The sequence below is a fragment of the Uranotaenia lowii genome, chromosome 1 (assembly GCF_029784155.1).
Source record: "Uranotaenia lowii strain MFRU-FL chromosome 1, ASM2978415v1, whole genome shotgun sequence".
In the NCBI taxonomy this organism is placed as follows: Eukaryota; Metazoa; Arthropoda; class Insecta; order Diptera; family Culicidae; genus Uranotaenia; species Uranotaenia lowii.
The window spans coordinates 75,759,320-75,784,658 of NC_073691.1; the positions used below are offsets into that span (position 1 = coordinate 75,759,320).

General features: G+C 39.3%; 1 protein-coding gene across 1 annotated transcript; it reads left to right on the top strand.

Annotated features, from left to right (window-relative positions):
- The first annotated feature begins 1,397 nt into the window (after nucleotides 1-1,397).
- LOC129738908 (bis(5'-adenosyl)-triphosphatase ENPP4-like) lies at nucleotides 1,398-17,017 on the top strand. The gene is made up of 4 exons (XM_055730243.1): nucleotides 1,398-2,134; nucleotides 3,117-3,798; nucleotides 3,861-4,136; nucleotides 14,786-17,017. Exons 1-4 carry the CDS (start codon nucleotides 1,748-1,750, stop codon nucleotides 15,112-15,114), a joined length of 1,674 nt encoding a protein of 557 aa, XP_055586218.1. The 5' UTR covers nucleotides 1,398-1,747; the 3' UTR covers nucleotides 15,115-17,017.
- The last annotated feature ends 8,322 nt before the right edge of the window (nucleotides 17,018-25,339 follow it).

The following is a 25,339-nucleotide window of genomic DNA, read 5'->3' on the forward strand; positions in this document are numbered from 1 at the left end:
TTTCGGTCTTTCTGAGTTTCTGGATTTGGTTTTAATTTGTGTTTTGAATTTCAATCCGCCTGAGGGCAAGGCTTATTTTTAATTTAAAAATTTCGGTGTGCAGCAATTTTACATTAACTTTAAATGCTTATTATGAAGATGTAAATGTTGATTTCGCAATCGTATCATTATTACACATTAAAAAAAAAATTATGATTTTAATTAAAGTTAATTTAATTTAAGTTAATAAATTACAAATTACAAATTACAAATGATTTATGATAAAAGTATTTCTCGCGTGAGCTTTCATTACGTCGAATGAAACAAAATTTGAAAAATAGAGATATTCACTAAAAAAGCTTCATTATAACATTATCTACCTATGTGATTGATAAAACAATCAATTTAAACCCTTTTAATATATAAAATTTAAGACTTCCAAAATGACGAATGAAACAAAACCTTGATTGCCAATTTCAATGTTGCTTACGTCCGTTCTTCCAAACGGCGAATGTACAGAGGAAAAAAACCTGGCACATTCGCTATGGATTCCATGAGGAAACAAGTGTGGTAGAGGTTATCAGAATATCAACCTGGCAATGAATATTATTTCAGATTCTTCTTTTCAAGCGTTCTTAAATCGATACTCAAGCAGGCTTTCGAACGCTGTAAAATAATGCAGCAAGGAAAAGAAACCGAACAGCAGCAGTAGCAGCAAACCTAACAACTAACTGCATCAGGCTGAGCGGCAGCAGCCTGCTGCTGTTAGTCACCCAATCACCCGATTCACACTTTTATTACGCATTCACTAATAAATTTACCGCTACACTCGACAACTTACTAAGTTAACGTTCACTATGCCGAGAAAATTGTAAATTTACCGGTAATTGCCTCAGAAACATTTGGGCGTAAGTGCAAGTTGAACGAATCAAAGGACGAAAGAAAAGAGACGAATGAAACAAATTTCCCCTCCAAACGACGAATGTGTTCAGACGTATGAACGATTTATGTTTGAATATGTCGTATGATCCTATATGATTAAAAAATAGCTCTAAAAATTGCAAAAAATTAAATTCATAATGTGGAATATCTGACACAATTAGTTTCCATGAATATTGCGTATTTTTTGAAGGGTTATCGGCGAAGGAATGAAAATAGGATTTGAAAAACACTCTTCAAATTTCAGAACCGTTTTTCTCGGTTCGGTGTTTCTGTTTCATTCGACGTAATGAAAGCTCACGCGAGATTTGAGTATTTTTGAGTGGAACTTTTGAGAGCCACTGACATGTCCTCAAACGTGATACCGCAGCGCTCTAAGCGGTGGGTTTCAAAACTACAATAATATTCCTGTGAGTAGTGCTGTCAGCATTCTGTCATCGTTTTTTTTGCTGGCTAATTTCCATCTCAGAGTGCCAGCGAAATCCTCCTGATTGGTTTCCAATAGGAAAAACTTGAAGCAAAACACATTCAACAAAGGGGCTGCGCTACTTGTTCCAGGGATAAAAAACACCAAAATATTGGTCATCACCTGCGGGGAAAGGAAAATAAAAGTTGTTTTCGGGGTCCCCACTCGGAACGGAAACAGTGAGTTTACAACAAGCAATGGTCCAAGTGTTTTAGGAAGCCAATTCTAGCAGCAAAAATCAAAAGTCAATATTTTTCCATGGTGCCCAAGGGGCGACGAACGACGTCAATTTTGTAGCGCTAGTTCTGCAGTTTCGAGAAAAATAGTCATTTCTGTTCAATTGCCCGAAGCAGGAAACCAGAAATGATTACACGATCGACTAGTCGGAGAAGTGAACTTATCGGTATCCGGATACTCTGGATCCTGGCACATCTGCTAGCAAATGTATCGATATCGCTGGCCTCGGAAGCACCAGTTTTGATAGTGGTATCGTACGATGCCTTCAGAACGGAATACCTGAGGCGCAATAGCACCGGATTCATGAACGAGCTACGTCGAAACGGGACGACGACCGAGTTCCTGCGAAATGTTTTCCCCACCAAGACGTTCCCCAATCATCACAGCATTGCGACCGGGGTTTATCCGAACGAGCACGGAGTGATGGCCAATGGGTTGTACGATCATGGCCAAGGCCAGCTGGAGTATTCCTACGAGCTGTTCCATTTCAACAATGACCTCGTCCCGATCTGGGTAAGTATCGTTTGTCGATGATAAGAAAACGTGATTTCAGCTAAATAAGTACGTCAGCTATTAAGTATACCTAATCAGTTGCCAAAGTAGCTTATAAGCTTCGAATAGTTTGTTCGACATTGATTAGTTGCGCACAGCGCTATAATATTAATGAAATCGCATTAGGAAAAGAAAAGCTGAAGTATGGACTGTATAAAGTTTATTATTGTTATTCAATACACATAATTTTCTGGTCAAAATTACCTTTTATATTAACCAGATTGAGATATGATACATAAGACTTGTGACCTGATACTTAATACTTGCGACATGATTTCTCTGACATAGAACCTTAGACCTGAGTTCTGAAACATGGGACATCAGACATGAGATCTTAGATAGAAAACATGAGACCTGAGACATGAAAAATGAGAAACTTAGACCTGAGTCTTGATAAAATGAAACCTGAGGCATGAGACCTGAGACGTGAATCCTGGGACAGGAGACACAAAAAATTGGACATTATACCTGAGAATTGAGAAGTTAATTGTAAAATGTGAAAAGTGAGAAGAAATAGGTGATAAGTGAGGACATGAGAAGTAAGAAGAAGGAAGCGATACATGAGAAGTGGGTTTTCGCGTCTCACTTCTGACTGTTCACGTCTTATTGCTTACCTCTCACGCCTCATAACTCACTCTCATGTTTCACTTCTCATGGTTCAATTTTATGTGTCATATCTCATGCCTTTATTCCCATGTTTCAGGTCACTCTCATTTCTTAGGTGTCATATCTCATTTGTGAGTTCTGAAGTCACAGGTTTTAGGTCTCAGGTCTTTCCTAGGTTTAAAGTCTCACGAGGTTCAAAGAATTAATCGTCTACTCAACTCAGAGTAACCGCCCTCAACGTTCATGAGGGCGGTTACTCTGCCATAGTTGCAGAATGTTGAAAAATCTTTAAACAATTCATTAATTACAAGGTATCTCTTTCCGATCACCTTTTCAGATACTCAATCAACAGGCTGGTGCTCACTCCGGTTGCATGATGTGGCCAGGTTCGGAATTCCCCTACACCAAGGCCAACATCACTTGTAGCCACGTGCAGCCCTACAATCTAACGATGCCGTGGAACGATCGTATCGATACCGTCATTCGGTGGATTCGAGACCCCCAGAAACCCGCCAGTCTGGTGATGCTGTACATCGAAGAACCAGACTACTACGGGCACATCTACAGCCCCGATTCGGATCGTGTAGCCCAGCTCATAGTGAAGCTGAATGATCTGACGCGATACCTGAACGATCGAATCCGCCAGTTTGGGTTGGAGAATAGAGTCAACGTCATCCACATCAGCGATCACGGCATGGACTCGTTGATGCCGAAGAATTTCATCAACCTCACCAATTACGTCCCGACCGACATGAAGTACGACACCTACGGATCGACACCGGTTCTGCAGATTGTACCAAAGGTGAAACAACAAACAGCGGATCTGTTTCGAGCGCTGAAAAACGGATCGGAACAAAGCGGAAAGTTTGATGTGTACACATTCGAGAATTTGCCCCCAAGATGGCACTTCAACAATGCTGCGAGGACCGGTCCCATCACAGCGGTGGCAAAACTTGGCTACGGTTTCGATGATATGTGGAAAACCGTAGAGTACTACCGGAAGACCTTCAACGTGACAAGTAAGGAGAGTTCAGCTTTTATTTTGAACAACAAATTTTATACAACTTATTTTTTGCTACAGTAACTCCCGAAACGAAGTATGGCGTACATGGGTACGACAACAACGAACCGATCATGCATCCCATCTTCTTTGGTTATGGGCCGCGCATTAGGGAACGCACCGTTGTGGAGCCATTCGATACGGTCGATTTGTATTATCTATTTTGTGAAATCTTGCATCTGGAGACGCCACGTTTCCTGGTTGGAAAACGGGAGCACATCGTGGACGTTTTGAGGAACGATTCACGCGACGACGATGACGATGGTGGAGCTCAACCGCTTCCGGAAACTTTGGCAAGTAAGTTTCACCATTGATGGTTATTTAACGGTGAAAGTTTTGCCTGTGGGTCATTTCATTTCAAGGGTTCACATCCAAGAAAAGTTTCATCCAAAACTCTCTTTACTTAACCGAAAGACTATCTACGATACTTATATGTACTTATAACCTAACTTATTAACTGATACAAATCCTCAAATTTTGGGAATGATCATTCCATTCCTTGTCTCTGATCTGGTCCTTCCCTTTATTTCTTCTTTGAGAGATATTCAGTGAAAAAATGATTCAAGAACAAACGACTTTTTACTTCTAGAGAGTGGAATTTCGATTAGAGATGGCGAGGTACTTATTTATGCTCATTCAAATTAAACGTTTTTAACAGAGTTTATTCATTCGTTGATTTTTTTGTTTATTTGTTTATCTAATCAACAGACCAAGTATAGGTCCAAATGACGACTTAAAATAAAAGGGTCCTACGCCGTTTGGCCTAAATCCATTTGGCTTCTCTTCACACGCCTTTATCGAGCTGTGCAATGAATCCCATCGATACGTCAAGGTCATTTAGAAATGCGAAAATGCTAGAGTGCGAAAATATCATGATAACCACGTTCGGTCTAGTAATAGCAGAATCAATTACTGGAAATTTGGCCATCACAAAAATAGCAAAGAGAAGAAATTCAGAGAAAATTCGCGCAATGCCGGTTTCGAAGATGAAGATTTTGATGCGATCGAGAGATGCTGCTAATAAGATAGGTAGCATGAATTCAAGCAATGAGGTTAGATTTTTTATACCTCAACGCACTGTGGTCCAAAAGGGCTAAAAGTGGAACTTTTTTCGTAGCGCCTCTCTCCTTCATCTTTTCTCTTAAGTGCCTTCAGAACATTTGCTTCTTCAAACATGCTTCATAACTTGAAAACATCAAAAGTTAGTCAAAGTCCACTATGAAAAAATTGAAAGTTCTAACTTTTTAGTTCAATAGATAGAGCTTTACTTTATACTACAAAGTTGTAGAATACGTGTAAATATGAAACTTTGTTGAATACATCAAAACTCTATCTCTTTTCAGAGCAGAGTTATAAAAGTTTTATTTGGAAAGTTATTTAAAAATTAGTTTTTTAAACTTAATTATAGTTAGTTGAGGATTTCCATGGATAAAAGGTTCTGAAAATTTGTTGAGGCATTCAAATCACACGTGTTGCACCAGATTTCAACATTCTACGAAGTTTCCTAGCCAACTTATTACAACTTTATTTATTTATTTATTGTTCACGGTCTTCGATAACTCAATATCATACAGACTGGTTACTTAAACTACGCTTAAAACTATCCTTACTTATATTAAAATCAAAATACACATACACTTGGTTGAACAGTCTACAAGAGATGTCAAATGGGTTATATTGTTATTATTGGAACTTTAAGTTTTATTTTTACTCAACTTTACGAGCGTTTATTGCAAAAACATGGAAGTGAATTTTTAAAACTGATGAACCACATTAAAGCTTCAACTAAGTGCAACAAATTGGTGTTGTCATTTGTCTCCACGCGCTTAATTTGAACACAACAAGCATATATTTGATGTGTTTTACGTGTGAATTGTTTGGGATCCCACCGATCTAACGACCACAAACTTTGTCCGAAAAATATTTAGAAAAAAAAATCGGATAAGGAACGTCAGAATACATTCTCATAAGGCCGTACCGATTGGTTCTGTGTCCCAAATTCACTTACTATAACCATCACCACTTGTACTCAACAACCGAAACCTGCAGTAGTCGAAGCAGCATGCCAAACCAATACTGTTCTAGCTGTTCCTTCTCAAAAGCGTCGTCTCGAGGTCGATTCGGAAGATGACCTCCCTAATCTCGAGGTAAATATTTCGAATAGGGTTCGCGAATCAATCCGATCGACAGTCGATTCATATTGTTGCTGATGCATTGGAAGTCGCCGATGATGATTTCGAGTCAAGGTTGAAAATACAACAGATGGTATTGGCTAAAATAACTGACGCGATAAACGTTAAAGTTCGGAGCTGTCTAGATAGCCTCCGTTTATGAAAACATCCACACCAAGCAATATAACAAACATGAACTCCCTGCAATTTTTGCAATGGAACTGCAGGGGCTTACTTACCAAAGGCTCTTGTTTGATACGACTCATGAATGAACATAAAATCAACATAGCTCTCCTGTGTGAAACCCACGTGGATCAAAATTTAAATTTTAGGCTGTCTCAACACCAAATTTTTCGCAAGAATCACCGAAGAAACTCGTTGGGAGCAGCAATAGCAATTCGTTCCGATCTTAACCCAGTAACTTTTCCTACCATTTATTCTGGTGAAATTCAACACGTTGTTTGTCCGATTCAAAGAAACTTTGGCACAATCACTATCATCACAACAACATTCATTCACAGGCCAACGTGTCTCGGAAAAATTTCGAATTATTTCTATCGTTTACTTCGAAACCGTGCATTATCGAAGGAGACTTCAACGCAAAACACTGTGGCGCAGCGAAGTTGAAAACAATCGTGGACAACGTCTCTATCACCAAAGATCTCCAAGTATCAAGATAGTCGGCGTGATGTTTTTTCGAACAAATCGTTGGCGTCACCTACACAATGTTTATGGTGCTGCCGCCCGCGAGATGGGATCCAAGCTTTGCAGGTTTCCACACAAGTATTGCAGCTTTGCATTCAAGCTTTGAGTGGAAGCACATCATCACACTAATACTTAGAAAATCAAGCGTAATTTCACTCGCACAATGTTTATGTTTATATTGTTTACAACAATGCAATTTGCACTCGTACATGTGTGTGTGTGAAAAAAGTTCAAACTCGAGCTTGGATGTCACCCCGTCAACCCTCATTTGGCGCTAGTGTTCTGTCGCCAGAATTCCGTGGAAGCCGAATCATATCTAGTAGCACTCAACCACGGTCAGCCAACTAGATTTGATGTAAACCGGACGTGGGGCGCACTTATATCAAGTGCTGGTTTCTTTGAATCTCAGTTTGTGCTTTGACTGGAAGGTATTGGACTCCCCGAACGGTGGCGATCATTTTCCAATTGTGTCACTCGGGTGTTACACTCGAGTATTAACCACTCGATGGAACTCTATCCCGGAATCATTGTTCGTAAAACCGATTGGAAACTTTTTTTCCGAACACCTGGAGGAAACACTCTCTGAACGAGAACAAACGAACGATTTTGAGACGTTTCTCGAAACAATTTGGCAGGCTTTGCTAATTCAACTCTATCCGGAAACACAGTGGTGAACAGTAATTGGATTCCTCAACTATACTGGGATGAAGAATTAACTGAAGCAAAAAAAAACGCAACAAGGCGTGTGTTTCGCTCTGGAGACAGGAGCTTAGTACAGAAGCTTACAAATGTTATGCTACAACAGAACGTTGGTTTAGGATTCTGGTACGTGAAAAGAAACAAAAGGGCTGGTAAAGTTTCTGTGACAGTTTTTTTTTTTTGTAAATTCTTTATTTGAAACGGCTCATACCTTTAGGCTTTAAGGAGCCAAACTCCTTTTGTTTTTTTTTACAATAGTTTGTTTACTTCTAGTTCACTTTTTTTACAGAAAAGAAAATAGATAGGGAAATATGAAAATAAAAAGAATTATAGACGAAGATCAATAGCTTTGAGGAAAAGATATATTTCGAACATGTAGTCCAAGTCTATCACTGCCAGCACATCTCTCACTGGAACATAGGGTGGTTTTCCTCGGGCCCGAAGGGAGTCTATCAAATTCGTTCTAGCGACAAGATGGACCTCGCACGACCAAACAATATGCTCGATGTCGTGGTAACCTTGGCCGCAACTACACAAATTGCTGCCAGCAATATCAAAACGATAGAGTACCGCGTCTAAGGAACAATGATTGGACATGAGACGGGAAAATATACGAATAAAATCCCGACTCAAGTTCAATCTATTAAACCATGGTTTAAGGCTTACCTTTGGGATAATCGAGTGGAACCACCGACCCTTGTCATCCTCGTCCCATTTGCGCTGCCAGTTGACAAGAGAGTTTTTTCGAACTAAAAAGTAAAATTCGTTGAAGGGCGATTTCACGCTGATACGTGTCGCCTTCCATCGCCCCCACCTTTGCCAGAGAGTCTGCCTTCTCATTACCCTCTATCGAGCAATGGGAGGGAACCCAAACAAAGGTGATGGTAAAGCGACGTTTTGATAAAGCACTCAAACTATCCCGTATCTTCTCGAAGAAGTATGGCGAGTGCTTTCCCGGTTTTATTGAGTGAATTGCTTGAACAGAACTCAGACTATCCGTTACAATAAAGTAGTGCCCAACTGGCCTTGAAGCGATACTGTCCAAAGCCCAATGAATTGCTGCTAACTCTGCTATATACACAGAGCATGGTGACTCGAGGCTGTAAGAGGCGCTAGATATTTCGTTGAACACTCCAAATCCTGTTGATTCCTCTATAAGTGATCCATCAGTAAAGTACATTTTATCAGCATCGACGTGTCTATATTTAGCTTCGAAAATCCTTGGAATCAAAAGTGGACGATGCGGATCCGGGATTCCACGAATTTCCTGCTGCATAGACAAATCAAACTGGACAGAAGAATTATCGTAGTCTGGGCTACAAACACGAGCGGGAGAATACGAAGAAGGGTTTACCTGCATTGACATGAGGACATGGTATATAGACATAAATCTTGTATGAAAATTTTGCTCAAGTAACCTTTCAAAATTATCGATCACCAATGGGTTCATGACCTCACACCTGATGAGGAACCGAAGTGATAGTAGATTGAATCGATCTTTCAAAGGGAGTATTCCTGCCAAAACTTCGAGACTCATGTTATGCGTTGAGGGCATACAGCCCAAAGCGATGCGGAGACAACAATATTGGATACGCTCGAGTTTGATGAGGTGAGTTTTGGCAGCTGACTGGAAACAGAAGCTACCATATTCTATCACTGAGAGAATAGTTGTTCGATACAATTTTAAAAGATCTTCTGGATGGGCTCCCCACCAGGTGCCAGTGATTGATCGGAGAAAATTGATTCTTTGTTGGCATTTTCCTTTCAGATACTCAATATGGGCCCTACAGGTACACTTGGAATCAAACCAAACCCCAAGATACTTAAAACACCTCGATTGAGTGATCGTTCTGCCCAGGAGTTGAAGCTTAGGTTGAACAGGTCTATGTTTCTTAGAGAAAACAACCATCTCCGTTTTCTGAGGGGAAAACTCAATCCCAAGCCCCAAAGCCCAGGAAGACAATCTGTTCAAAGTATCTTGTAAAGGTCTGTGCAGATGAGACTCGGAAGATCCTGTGACAGACACCACGCCGTCATCTGCAAGTTGTCTTAGAGTGCATCCTTCAGAGAGACAACTGTCGATGTCATTTACGTAAAAGTTGTACAAAAGTGGACTCAAACATGAACCCTGTGGAAGACCCATGTAAGAGGTTCTTCTAACTGTAATATCTCCGTGAGCAAAGTTCAGATGTTTCTCACAAAGCAAGCTGTACAAGATGTTGTTCAATAGTGGAGGCAGACCCCGAGAGTGCAACTTGTCTGACAACACCTCTATAGAGACTGCATCAAAAGCTCCTTTTATGTCTAGAAACACTGAAGCCATTTGCTCACGTTTTGCGAACGCCATTTGTATCTCTGAAGACAGCAAAGCAAGACAATCGTTTGTCCCTTTGCCCCTTCGAAACCCAAATTGAGTATCTGAAAGGAGACCATTTGCTTCTACCCATTTATCCAAACGAAACAAAATCATTTTCTCCATCAATTTGCGTATACAAGACAACATCGCTATTGGACGGTACGAATTCGCATCGGACGCTGGTTTTCCGGGCTTTTGGATAGCGATAACTCTCACTTCTCTCCACTCTTGGGGAACAATGTTGTTCTCCAAGAATTGATTAAATAAATTTAACAAGCGAAATTTAGCGGCGTCCGGAAGGTTTTTCAACAAGTTAAATTTGATTTTATCAATTCCCGGAGCTGAATTGTTGCAAGAGAGGAGGGCAAGTGAAAATTCGACCATCGAAAAGCTGGAATCCAAACCACACCTATCAGGAGGCACGTTCCGGATTATTTTTTGTACAGGTGTAGAATCTGGGCAGACTTTCCGTGCGAAGTTTAATATCCATCTATGTGTATATTCTTCACTTTCATTTGTAGATGATCGATTGCGCATACTTCGTGCCACTTTCCATAAGGTACTCAAGGATGTTTCCCTTGATAAACCACCCACAAAATTCCTCCAATACGCCTTTTTCTTCCCTCTGATCAATTTTTTGAACTGATTTTCAAGGGAAACGTATGATTCAAAAAGGACGAGGGTTCCATGTTTTCGAAAATCTTTGAATGCTTTTGATTTGTCCTTGTAAAACTTGGAACACTGGTTGTCCCACCATGGATTTGGGGGCCTTCGAAGAACAGATGAATCTGGGATGGGTTTTTTTTGAGCACAAAGTGCACTTCCATGGATCAAACGTGAAAGAAAGTGATACTCCTCCAAAGGAGGTAAAACATTCATAGAATTAATGGCATCTGTTATTTCGTCCGAGTATTTTTTCCAATCGATGTGTCTTGTAAGGTCATATGCCATATTTGTTGAATTTGAAGTGCTGGCCCCATTGGTGATTGTAATTTTGATTGGCAAGTGATCACTACCATTGGGATCAGGGATTACCTTCCACTGGCAATCCAATGATAGTGAATTTGAGCAGAGTGAGAGGTCAATTGCACTTGGTTTTGCAGGAGGTTTAGGTACCCGTGTTTTTTCACCCGTGTTCAAAATTGTTAAATTGAAACTGTCACAAATGTCATAAATAAGAGTAGAACGACAATCGTCAGTTTGTTCTCCCCAGACAGTTCCATGTGAATTGAAGTCACCCAGGATCAACCTTGGCTCAGGAAGCACTGAGCACAGGTCCTCTAGGTGATTTTGATCCACTGCAACTCTATGGGGCCAGTACAAACTGACAACGCATAAGTCCTTACCTCTTATAGTTATATGACATGCAACAGCTTCAATTCCTCCTGATAAAGGGAGGTGGATTCTATAAAAGGAGTGGCGCTTATTGATCCCCAAAAGCACCCCTCCATAAGAATCGCTGCGATCCAAACGGATAATGTTAAAATCGTGGAATGAGATGTTTGATTGAGAAGAAAGCCATGTTTCTGAAAGGGCAAAAATATCGCAACTAGTTTCATGAAGAAGAAATTTGAACGGATCCAGTTTAGGGACTAAACTACGACAATTCCACTGTATAACAGTGATATCTCCGACCTCTCGGCGTAAATTAGCCATCGAGAGAGATAAACATTGAAATGAGGGGCCAAGTTAGCATCAATTGCTTCAAAAATGTCTTTACTACAGGAAGCATTGTTGTTACAATGCTTTTGATGGATTCAGAAACGTTGAAAAACGAAAAAATTCCATTCAGAATGTCAGTCAACTTAAACAATCCTGGCTGGGAAGTTGATTCTGAAAAAACTGCATTCGTCAAAGGGGCCTTTGAGGTCCCTGCTGGTGTTGAATCATTCTGTGGTGAAAAAAATCGTGCGGAATCCAGGAGGATTTTGTTTTTGTTGTTCTGCAGCATTCGGCTTTTTAGGGACACTGGTTGGAGGGCTCATTGCAGGGATTTTCTTGGGTATTTTGGGTGTCTTGGGAGTTGTTTTAGCACGTTTCCGGGAGCTTGCAACAAAAACAAAAGGGTTTTCCTCATCCGTTGCTTCTTCGTTGTCAACTGGCAACACAGAAAAGATGTTACTTGAATAAGGTTGGGCCAGTGGAGAAGCGCTCTTTAAGATAGAGGCATAAGAACGTCTCGATCGTTCTTTTAAAGAGCGCTTCTGTTTATCCCAGCAACTCTTGAATGCCTCGCACGAAGAGATTTCATGAGGTGAGCCCCCGCAATAGACACATTTCTGCTCTATTGCTGAGCATGCTCCAGCCCCATGATTCTCCCCGCATTGGGGACAGCGTGGCTTATTGCAACAGTGCGACGCTGTGTGTCCCAACTTGATGCAATTTTTACAATGCATGGGTCGAGGCACGAAGAGTCGCACAGGAAGCCTTAAAACTCCGTCAATCAAGACGTAGTGAGGGAGAGCGGTACCCACGAAGGTCACACGAAATGAAGCTGAAGGCGAGTACTTCGTAACTCCATTTACGACGTTGGCAGTACTGAGTTGACGGCAATCCACGATTTCGACAGAAGTCGAATCGAGGCTCTTGAACTTGCCAACGCCGTTGGATTTAACGTACTTCGCATCCAGGCTCATTTCCGTGATCACGCCCTCAATCTCTACGTCTCGAGACGGGATGTAAACGTGATACTCTAGGTTCAGAAACTTACTGGCTACAATCTCGTTTGCAGCTTTCGAGCTAGCCACAACAACGCGCAGCTTGTTTAGACGCAATTTTGTAACACTGGTTACAGAGGTCCACCTCGCCAGATCTTTGGTGATCTGTACCACATTAAGAGGTTTACCATTCTTTTTGGGCCGGATGAAAACCACCCATGGCCCAGAGGAAGACGAGCCCTCTGCATATGCTCGGAGTCGGGTTGTTCTACTCTCAGCTGGGGATGATGAAGAGGCATCATCCATCTGAGAAAGACTAGCATTTGAGGGACCAGCAGCATCTGGGTCCTCCAGATGCTCCTCATTCTCGTAGGTTGGACTCTCATCATCCATAACTGAGGGGTTTAACCCCCCGCCTTCGTTCATATTTTTTCAACGGAGCCACTAATGCCTCCGTTTTAAAAATATGAGCAAAGCACTCAATGATCGAAATATAAAAAAAGAGAAACAAGATAGGGGAGAAACAGTGAAAAAAAATAAAAGATATTACAAACTTGATTGATTTTTTCGTAATCCACGACTAATCGGCCAATTGGAAAGTCGTATATTTGGTCCAGTGTCTAACGTTGGCTCCAACCACGTGGTCTTCTTTCGTTGATTGAAGATGGCTGCCACGAACGTCAATGAGCGGGGAACTAGTCTGACAAAGATGATTAGGCCGTTTGTCGAACGATGACGACGACCTTCACCCGCACCTCCAAACACTTCCAGCGGGGGCCAAATCCTTTTCACGGGGAACAACGGAATAAAAAACTGCAGGTCAACAGCACTCGACAGGCCAAGTTTCGGGGAAGTCAACGTATCACGTTTCCTATTCTAGCGAGGGCACTTCTCCACTTTGGTAGCTAGCGAGAATTTAATTGTCTTTTGTGTCACCATACGGCAAAAAAAAACACCGGATTGAACACGGCAACTCTCTCCTATCAACCGAACAAAGAACACTTTTTTCACACACGAGGCTCGCAAAACCACGACCGTGTTCACTGACTGATGGGAGACGCATGTTCTGTGACAGTTGTGACAGTGGAAAATGACCAAAAGATTTAAAAGCCGAGGTGGATCATCTTCTTTTCGAAGGATTCCGGATAACGGAGAAAATCAACTTCTTGATAAATTAGCGCCGCAATCTGTTAAAAACCTATCACCAGAATTTGCTAACTGTTCTTGTTGTGAACGAAATCAGCTAACTTTTTCATTAGTGGATATTCTTGCGGTGCTTAAGACTGGAAAAGATTCAGCTCTTGTCATCGATGCAGTTCTATATCCCGTCATCAACCATTTATCGACGGGTTGTTGTTGTTGTTTTCTTTTTTCCGGGATTTACCAACGAGTGCTTGAAACATATGCAAGATATTTTCTGCAGAATATTTAAATCTGAAAAAATACCCGAAAGCTGGAAAACATTCAAAATTGTTCCCATTCCAAAAGCGGGACATGAACCGAACTGTGTTGATTCAATTCGCCCCATTGCACTTGCATCTTGTTTCCGCAAAGGGTATGAAATGTTGATTAAAGATAGATTAGAACATTACATTGAAAGCAACCACATTTTCCCGGATGAAATCAATGGGTTCAGGAAAGGTCGAGGAACGATGGACGCATTATTTCCATTAATAAACGAACCATCTCTCGCAGTTAAACGAAATGAGCACGTGAAGATTTGTTCTGGATATTAAAACAGCATATGACAACGTGGATATAAGCATTCTAGTTCCAGAACCCCGCGATCACTGCGTGTACCAGAATGTATTACCAAAAGTATCCTTCATCTATTCGAAGAGAGGATTTTATGTTTGTCGAGCGGACAATGACCTACAGTGCGAACCACCTGGAAAGGACTCCCACAAGGAACTCCACTTAGCCCTCTATGTTTCAACATAGCGATTGTTGGGTTGATAAAACGTATTCGATACGACTATAGTCATTCGAGGAATAAACATCCAACGCAGTCACGAAAGACTTCAAAATACACTTGAAATTGTAGCTCAAAAAATCCATGAAATTGGATTACAACTCTCACCAACCAAATGTAAAAGCTTGCTGATCTCTAAAAGAAAATATGATGCACTTCCTGGATTGGAAATTGATGGATGTCTCATGGCTGTAAGTTAACTCTGAGGATCTTTTTAGGCAGTGTTTCGGTCAAGTTCGTTACCTTAATTTAGGATAGGTTTAATTTTTTTTTGCTGTGTGCACTTTCCATGGAATACCCACTATACGTATTCTGTGACATAAAATCCTTAAAATTTTTGAGTGCCAAATTTTCAAATCACTTCTTATGTGTTTCCTTATTTTCAGTAATCTTCGCCGGAAGTTTGCTAGCATCGTTTGTGCTCGTCAGTTTGCTGGCAACCCTGATCATTTGGCAGCGTCGCCGTCGGGAGAGCATGGTTCCGCACTATCTGTACGATGAAACGGAATCGTTCCTGGATGAGGGCAACAAGTTGTTACCTCAACAGCAGCAGTCGCAGCACCACAACGCGTCCATCCAACGCGTCTATCACTACAATCATCATCCGCACAATCACTATCACCACTACCATCACCATGCTAGCAGTGGTGGTCACGGATCATCGACCGGGACCAACGGGTCAATTAACGGGGACGTAGTTTCGATTGACGTTTGAAGCTGCTAATATTTGAACCGGTGTCAATTCGCTGTAAATAATCGTTGTTCATTCCTATTGTTCGGTGTTTCCTTCCACAAAACGCCTTCACCCGAATGATTGAGTATTGATTTTTAATAGTTTTTAGCCCGTAGCTCATAATACATGATCAATTTTCACAGAAAAAAATGATTACAGATTGCCATACCTACTCCAGAGTTTCAAAACCCACACATAGAAGCTACAAAACACATACAACCGAAATGAACACACAAACTTACACTAATACATATCATCAAAAGGTAGTTCCGATTTTATCCTTATGCGCACGTAACACGTTACCATGGATACGAAACCCCAACAACAAATACGAAACATGAAATTAATGGTTTTAACAATAGAAAATTAGCGACAAGTAACTTATTCCCCCCAGACAATATGGCCGCGAAACTGTCCAAAAGTGACGTCCTCGCCGGTCCAACCCAAACAGTAGTAGATCGAGAACGTTTTATACTTTAATGGCACCCCTTCGGAGCTGATGTTAGTTCCCGCTCGAGGGGCAGTTCAATTAGCATAATCCAATTTTAGCTGAACCATGCTTCCAAAAACAAAGAAACGAAACGAAATCTACAAAAACGAAAAACACATTATTGGAACAATTTTAAGAAAACAAATAACATAAAAAACATCGAAATTATCCTTCCCTGTTCCCGAAAACTACTTGAAACATTTGATTACCGGAGACTGTGAGCTAGAGACGACTAAAATAATCGGAGTGAGCAGATTAAGTCAAAATCATCGGTGTAGGTGTATTGAAAAACCGATCTAAGCCATAATAGTAACAGTAATTATACAATTCAAAGCAGTAATTTATTAAAATAAAGGAATATTTTAACATACATGCATAATACGATAATCAACTCTTGTAAATAATCAAGTAAGACAATTACTGAAACGAAAAAACAAACAAAACATTATATAAATTATATCTCGCACCTATCATAACTGCTAATATGAGACAAAGAACTATTGGAAACACTTTCGCAACAAAATGAAGAGTTAAAAAAAAAGAAAACATTACTAAAAATGCGATGTGGAAACGAAAAAAAATGAAATGTGAAACTTCTTGTGATATTTTTTATACATTCACTGCAAACTTCTATACATTAGAGAGAGAGAAATCAATAAAACAGACACTCAAGAAAAAAAACACACACACACTGACTCACTCGAAACACATACAACTAGACTACTTTCTATTGTGCTGTTGTTCGGGTAAATGTGCGCCCGTCAAGCCGTACTCTGTCAAACGGAACTTAGAATACATACAAGTATGGGACTGTGTTTGTGTGTGATAGTTGGGTGAAACGAATTCGGATGAACGTGTGTTTGTGTGCCTGTACGAAGTGCGCTAAACAGCTATTCAAACAAAAAACTACGTGAGTCTGTTTTTAGTTTCTTTTTTTTTTATAAGTGCTAAGCAAATCATTGTAACAAATAGGAAAAAAATAAGTAGAGCTAAACCTTGGAAAAAGATACCGTTAAAAATATGGAGGAAAACCCCGAGATGTGCTCTGCTCCCATATACATATACCTATTGTACCTTTCCCTTGTCTTAGATTTTGGGCATCATCATATGGCGAAGCAAACTTTGACATTACAAATCCCTCTGTAATGTGGTGGAAACACCCAACTGAAAGATGTCGTCATCGTCGCAATTCGCTAGTAAAAAAATTACCCAAATGTTGAAGCGAAAATAAAAATATCTACCAAAAAACCCCTAGAGATGAATTTCATATACCCTCCAGCCTGACGGACTATCTCCCTCTCAAGTGATTCTAATCCTAACTGGAAAAAAAATTAAGACAAAATAAATAATAAAGGATCCCGAGAAAAGGTTAATGGAAATAAGTTTGCTGCTTTCGTTAGTGTGTTTTAATGTATGATGGAAATATCACACCCATTGGTAAGAATATTATAGCAATTTACGACTCAACAGCTCAGAGGAGTTACCTAAATGAAAACTAGACCTTTATACATGAAAACAGTTAACGGAACTCTCAGCTGCCCAGTAAGCGCGTCCTCTCAGAAATCGACAGAGCATGCAAAAAATTGAGAGTTGAGTCACCGAACTTAGAATAAAACGGTTATATAATTTCGGCGACACTCCAAGAACGCAAATATTCTCATTCGGTTTGTCCTGCAGAGATACCTAGAGGCAACGAATACGAATGCGTACATGCGAAATCAGTTTGAATCGTACACTCCTACGGTGTGCTCGCATTTTGTCCCCGTGTCCCGTGTATGCTTTGAATCGTAGCAGTCGACTTCTCAGGCACGACGATTCGGATTGTGTTCGTGTGTTTCTCTGGAGGGCGTGTCTTAGATTATTTCGTGGCATTCACCCAAGGCACGCGTATTGTGTGTTCCTCTCTGCCGATTAGATGATGCAAAATCGCTAAAGAGATCGATACGATCCCTCTGTCGATTTGAGTTACCTCTCTGCCGATTCATGTTTACTGGGTGCCACCTATTGAATAAAGAGCGAACACGAAATTATTGCGACATATTCAACGGGTAAAAATCAACCAAATTTTGCAGACTTCCTCATTGATCTGTATTGTTTACATGCTGTCAAACTCGAAGTCGTGATTTTCGATTCAACGGAAATGGAGGTGAACCAAAGCGAGTCGAGAGAACAAATTCTTTCCTAACACCTGGAGTTTTCTGGACCTTTCGCACCGGCAGTTGGGAAAAATGTTGAACATTCACCATTCAACCGTCTCCACAGTGTTGAAGCGGTTCCAGGACCGATTGACGTTGGACCATGGCAGCGGAGCTGGAAGAAACCGGGACTGGAGAACAAAAATGAAGCGGATGATTAAAGCAATTTCCAACGTCTCAAGCCGTGATTTGGTTGAAAAGATCGGCATGTCACAGAGCTACGTCCAGAATGCGAAGAAGAGAGCTGGACTATAAGGTACAGAACTTCCCAAAACGCGATGAGCGGCAACAATCGACGACTAAATTCAGGCACGGAAGCTCTACGAGAAGATGCTGACCAAATGTGACTGCTGTGTGATGGACGACGAAACGTATATAAAAGCCGATTTTAAACAATTTCCGGAGTTTTTCACCGGCATTTGTTGTCCACATCGAACTTGCTCTGATGTGGACAAAAATTTGAGAAGAAAATGTCGAAGTTCGCCTCCAGGCCATCTGCTCTTGCGGACCAGTAACCAGCAACTATCAGTCCCATAAAAACAAGGACATGAACTGCGCCCGGTAGAGCAGTACTGGCAATAATGAAGTGGGAACTTCGGAAGACCAAGAAGACAGTCAAAGACGAGAAGGACATGTTAATAAAATGCAAAAAACTTAGAAACTGGTACCGAATGACACTGTAAAGACTTTGATGGAGGGCATCAAGCGAAAATGTGTTCAATTTTACACTCAAGGCTCCATCGATTAACTTTTATTTTGATTTTTGAAGTTATTATATGTATAAAACTACCCTAAAATGTTGGTTGGATTCTAAACATTATAAGAAAAATGGCATGACATTTTCGGTGTCGTAATAATTTCGTGTTTGCCCTTTTCTAAGGAAAAAAAATCGAACTCTCACATAAATCAACCTGTTTGCTTTTAAACGTTTTGATTCCATCAAAAAATAGGTATTCCAAGATTTTGAAATAACATTTTTACTTACATTTGAAATGTTCAAAACGAACCCAGTTTTTTTCCAATTAGAAACTCAACTTACAGGTCTTTAAATGTATAAAAAAGCTTATATTTTAACTTAAGTCTTATAATTATGTGAAAAAAATTCATGTTGGTAAAAGTTACCCCGGTTTACGGTACCCAAAAATGATGAAAGTTACTGTGCGTACCGGATACGGATGAGCGCTTACCTGACGCCGGATATTACCTATGAGCCGCTTGAATGCCTGTTGGATTGGCCTACGCCATAGGTCGGCAACCTGCGGCTCGCGAGCCGCATGCGGCTCTTTTGATGTAAAGCTGCGGCTCTTTAGTTCACTGCGCTAGTATTGTATATATTTTTGAATAAAATATATTATAAAATCGTGCTAAAGCGATAATTGAGTCTTGTGAACTGGCACAAGGATTTTCATAGGTCCATAAGAGAATTTTGAAATTTCATCAGCTGTAGGAAGAAGCGGAAATGGCAAAATAACATTTCCCCAGCCTAATTTTGCTGTTTACCGTTTTTTTACTGCACAGAGATCATGATTGAATTTATCAATTACCGTAAATGCAAAGAATAACTTTTGTTTTAAAACAAGAAAACTTAAATTAAATTATTTATTTGCAAAATCACCTGTTTTGCCCTCTATGAAAATTGATCAGTTGAAATTTCCAAAATCTTATTAGAATTAATCATCCTTTTCGAAAAATATTCACTTCTTTGACATAAAAATATTGGGAAACCCCTCAATCTATTCATGTTTGAATTGAAAACGATAATTTTAACGTTATCGGAATATTGATATCTCATAAGCATTCCAGATTGCCCGGTTTACCCAAGGCTTGCCCAGATTTTCAAAGAAAAAATTGGGAGACGCCAGGTCCGCTCCGGTTGCCCGGATATCGAGACGAAAGACCCTGTTTTTCCAAGATTATCCACAATTTTTACGAAATTCCAATTTTCAACGTGTTTTAGCGAAAAAAATGTGCACTGTCAATTTGTCACTGATATTACTTGGTAAAAAACATTTTTCGTGTGTTCATTTATCAGCTTTTTTCTTGCGTTTAAATGGAAAATACGTAAATTTTGGCTGAATTTGCCCGGATATTTCCCGGTTTAGAATTTAAAATTTAGAATCAAAATGCCCGGATTTTCCCGCCCTGAATACTACAAAGTTTTTAAAAGCCTACAAAATAAATAACGGGTTAAGAAGTGAATAGATACATGAAAGTCGAATACAAAACTCCAAAACTAAGACTTGAGAATTTAAAATTAAAGTTTGACTGCTTTCCAAACTCGAATTAGGAATGAGAATAAATGAAAATTTTAATTCATAAAATATGTTTAATAATTTAATCACAGGCTAAATACTTGTTATGAGTAACAAAATAGATCTTTTCACCCCGAAGCAGTTTTTTTATAATCAAATTGTATGTATTGAGATAAAAATCTAAACCTTTGAGTCTTGGAACACATGTTGAATTTCAAGTGTGATGCGTGTAGCCATTATTTAATAAAAGCACACAAATTTTGAACGAAGTTTTAGTAACCAACATAATCTTATCTTCATTTTCGATTAAGAGTTAATCACCGTTAATTTTTTTCACATAAATTTTTGTTTTTAAACTTCAAATGTATCCTTGAACTGATTTTGAGAGTACAAATGTACTGTTTTTTATTATTTGTCACTAATTTCTATTAAAGCAGCAAAATCACATTATTACAGCTTTATACTGGTTAAACCACATTTTTTTCCTATAATCTAAGCTTTAGCAGACATTGATGAATAATATACAATAATTGTTAATTTCATTCAATTGGACGCACAATACTGAAAAATCACATGTGATATAAATTTAGATTTTTAAATTTTCCAGATGTATAAAATTCTGAAGACACGTTCATTTGATGTCATTTTTTTTTTGGTTTATTTATGAGACTTTACCACCTTGTGGCATTCGTGTCTAGTTTGATGTCTGAATTTTGAAAATTCTTCCAGTTGTCAAGAGTATAATATTTAAAGATTCAAATTTTCGACTACATAAATTTCAGTTGAATGTTACCTCATACTTCTGAATTTTGGAAAGGATTATCTTCATCTAGGGAATGACTTAAAAAAGCTTGATAATTAAAAAAAAGTTATTCCCCTTTACTTAGTCATTTTGAAAGCTTTTCTTTGCCGAAGAAATAAAAAATATTCTGCCTTTGTAAATACACTGCCGGTCAAAAGTTTGGGATCACCCGCTAAAAAACATGCAAATTTTGATCGTTCATATCTCAGTCGTTTTAGAGCATATTGCAAATCTTCGAATCTCAGCAGTAGATATGGTATTTTTTTATGGTTATCACTTTGAAATATAATTTTTGAATGAATTTATGAAAAAACAACAATTTCTAAGCTTTCAAACCTTTCAGATCTGCAATACGATGTTAGATGAGAAAAATATGAATGAGATGTAAAGAATCAGGAAATTTTGAAATTTGGTCCACCCTATCCCGAGATGATCGGCTTTGAATATTGAATGCGATTTTTTGAAAATGTTCTAACTTTAGGTTAAGTTTAAGGTACAAAACTATTATTTCTGGGCAAACTACCACCTAAATAGCTATTGCTCATTATCTTTCAAATAAGATCAGAAGATTTGCAATATGTCCTAAGACGGCTGAGTAATGAACGATCAAAATTTGCATGTGTATGGCAGTGTATGTCCATATCATTCGCTTCAACATCATAGAATTCATTTGAGCTTTATATGAATTTAAAACTTTCTTAACTCGTATTTAAATTGATAAAAAATCAAAACATGTTAGAAAAGTTTACGATCCAGAAGAAAATCAATACTGAATGGTTATCAGAAACAGATTAAAAAGAAAAAATACAAGAGCAAAAAATACTTTTATAGGTTCAAAGTTACCTTCGTAAAACTAATGTTCACTGATCATTCAAATATTTTGATTTTTTTCAACAATAAATCTTTGATGTGGCTCTTTCAAACTTTGAAATTTTGAAAATTTTAAGTTTTTGGCTCTTCCTACTGAAAAGGTTGCCGACCACTGGCCTACGCGTCTGCGTGCGCGAAATCTGGATGATGTCGCACGATCGATGTGGTGTGACCGGTGTGGCGAGAGATGACAGAGTGAGGGGGATGTCGAAGGGGCGAGTTCGGCGAGTTACCATTTGGGAGAGTTTGTGGATGGACGAGGGGCGCTCTGATGTATGAATGGGCTGATGTGTAATTGGTCTACAGGAAGAGTCAATCTACAGTCCCACAGTTACATGAACTCATAAAACAAATATAGACTCTGTTCAATTTTGGCAAAATCCGTGCAAAACCGCTCGTTTTTGGCAACATCCAAAAAAGAAGGTTTTTTGTAACTTTTTTACTTTAATTGAAATTAAAAGGTGATACGGTCAAAATTTGGTCAATACCAACTTGACGTATTTTTTTCAATTTTGCATTTAAAAATCCTGAACACCCCTCATTTTGAAGGTGTGTGTGAGTAGAATGTTGCTCCTATTTTGATTTTGGAATTCACTCTTCCGATGTCAAAGGAAGAAGAGCAGCGTAACAAAATTTTGCTCGCGCATCGCGAAAATCAGGGCTTCTCGCACGCAAAGCTGGCAAAATCGCTAAAAGTTGCCAAATCAACCGTTACAAATGTAATTAAAGTGTTTGGGGAACGTTTGTCGACAGCCAGGAAGTTTGGATCGGGGGGAAATCGAAAATCGGAAGCCGCTGAGACGACAAAGAGAGTTGCCGGTAGTTTCAAGCGAAACCCTAACCTCTCTCTCCGAGATGCCGCAAATAAGCTAAGTGTATCGTCTTCAACCGTGCATCGAGCCAAACAACGGACTATCGACTTACAAGAAGGTAGTGACTTCAAATCGCGATGATAAACAAAATACGACGGCCAAAGCGTGATCCCGGAGGCTGTACACGACGATGCTGACGAAGTTTGACTGCGTGGTAATGGACGACGAAACCTACGTCAAAGCCGACTACAAGCAACTTCCGGGACAGGAGTTTTATACGGCAAAAGGAAGGGGAAAGGTAGCAGATATTTTCAAGCACATTAAACTGCCAAAGCTCGCGAAGAAATATGTGGTTTGGCAAACCATCTGTACCTGTGGCTAGAAAAGCAGCATTTTCATAGTTTTCATAGCTTCCGGGACTGTCAACCAAGAAATTTACGTGAATGAGTGTTTGAATAAACGTCTGCTGCCTTTCCTGAAGAAACACAGTTGTTCCGTTCTGTTTGGCCGGATTTGGCATCTTGCCATTACTGTAAAAAGGCCATGGAGCGGTACGCCGCCAACAACGTGCAGGTGGTTTCCAAGGACAAGAACCCTCCCAACACGCCAGAGCTCCGCCCAATTGAGAAATACTGGGCTATTGTCAAGCGGAACCTAAAGAAGACCAAAAACTGCTAAGGACAAGCAGCAGGTGGCTGTAAAAAATCTGATGGCAGGGGTTAAGCGTAAGGCCCGGCAATTCAGATTTGGAAAAGCGGAAGCCTAACAGAATATTCTTCCTGAATTTTATACTAATTAAACATGAAAAAGAAATTTAATTTGATTTTTTAAATAAACGAATTCACCGATTTACACGCGTTTTCCCTTGACCAAATTTTTACCGTATCACCCTTTATGACTAATTCCCTCTGTACACGTTGTGATGGTATCACACTTCTTATCAATGACATTGTTTTCATTTGCAGAAATTCAAGTCAAGACCGAAGGACATTCCGGATTGGTAACGGTTACTGTTCTCGGTTTCCTGTGGTTCCTGTTAATTGGTACTTCCATGGATTTGAACGTTGTTTGATTAACTGATAATTTCACTTATTTTTTTTTAACCACTATTACAAAAGGAATGCTTCAATTGCAAATTGTCTTTTTCCATCTATTTTTAGATATCAATTGGGTGTTTTTCGAAAACTTACATTGAAAATCTTTCTTAGGGAGCTAAGCATAAAGTATACAATTTTGCACTGAGCATTTGAATGTCTTTTTCACGTCTGGCAGTAAAAAGCAAAAACAAAAATATAAATCGCGATCAAAATTTAATCATGCTGAGGACTTGTGATGACGGCGCCTCTGTACATCGAATGCTTTGGAAAGCTTTTCCCTTCAAGTAAAGCTTTTGACACAGAACCGAATGACGAAGTTTCTCGCTTCTTTTCGTTACCACGCGTTGAAGTCTCTACCCGGGAGCAAACCACTTGAGCGCAATTCAAAAGTTTGCTCTCACAACGTGCTCGATAGTGATAACAACAAACTACTCTCTTGATAGAAAGCACCCTGAGATCCCCCCCTCTCCTTTTCTCCCACCCCCTAGAGGGAATGAAAATGATCGAAGCTCAAACGGAAGGCAGGTTTGCAAATTATCCATGAAAAATCAAGCTGTTCAATACATTAGTACTTAAATTCTTATAAAGTTTTAAATAAATAGGGTAAATGATCTTGAGCGGAACTAGTCGAAATCTGATCTTGAGCGGAACCATTTACTTTTCCTAAGATCTAGGCAATGATTATTTATAAATTTTATCGAAATGTTGAAAAAACGCTTTTTTAAGATCTTTTTATACAAGCTTTGTCATTTTTGCTAAAAATTTTGAAATGAAATAATGGTATTAAAAGCTTTAAAAACATAAGCATTTCTGATGCAATTTTGACCAATCTTTGCTGACTTTGAGCGTCAATTTATGTAACCCTTGGCCGTTATAAACTGATTCTTAATGACTAAAATTGTAGAAAAATTCTTAAAAAAGCATTATTCGGGTTTTTGTAACAAGTTTTCTATCCAAATATCGATTAATAGCTTAGTTTTTAAAAGTAAAATATGATCTTGAGTGGAACCATCTTTGATCTTGAGCGGAACTACTAGCTTCCGAAATAAACCGCTAGGTGCGCTGCTTTATGCCTTATGTCTCACACGCAGGTTTTACCCCTGAATGCAAGCAACACCTTTTTATGTTTCTTATTATACCAGCTTTAGGGACAGAAAAGATATAAAATTAAGTTCGAATAAAACTAAAAATAACTTTAATTGGTGTCACAGCGAATCAAACCAGGCACTCAAAATGTTTAATTTTTTGGGGTACAAGAAATGTTTTTCGATTCTTTCTTTCAGAGGGACGACGGTCAGGTGGAGGAAGGCTTTCATACATATTTTTGGCATAATTCGAGAACTAATGAAGCCAATAAAGTAAAGTCATTATTCCAGAATAAGAATCAATCTTCATTGCCATTACTATTCGATCTTTAAGAAGCAGCTGTCGTTTAAAGAGGTTGTTCTTGATGTTGAAATTCCAATTGAAAACGATATACCAATAATCAAAAATTCAAATTATTTTTAACACAAATTCCTCAAGTTCTAAAATGTGTTGCAAAGCACACCTGGTTAGCTTTTTTTAAAATACTTAACGATTCAATAGGTGGCCTGGTATTGAAAACCTATCCGATTCCCTACTGTTTGATGTTTCGACTTGAGCTGGAACTCTTGGAAATCGGTTTGGGAAATAAGTGTTTTATCTATT

Bases quoted from the DNA above. Each gene is read 5' to 3' on its own strand.
- LOC129738908 (XM_055730243.1), top strand. From the start codon at position 1,748: ATGATTACACGATCGACTAGTCGGAGAAGTGAACTTATCGGTATCCGG. The intron at 2,135-3,116 runs GTAAGTATCGTT...TCACCTTTTCAG, and splicing joins ATGACCTCGTCCCGATCTGG to ATACTCAATCAACAGGCTGG. The intron at 4,137-14,785 runs GTAAGTTTCACC...CCTTATTTTCAG, and splicing joins GCTTCCGGAAACTTTGGCAA to TAATCTTCGCCGGAAGTTTG.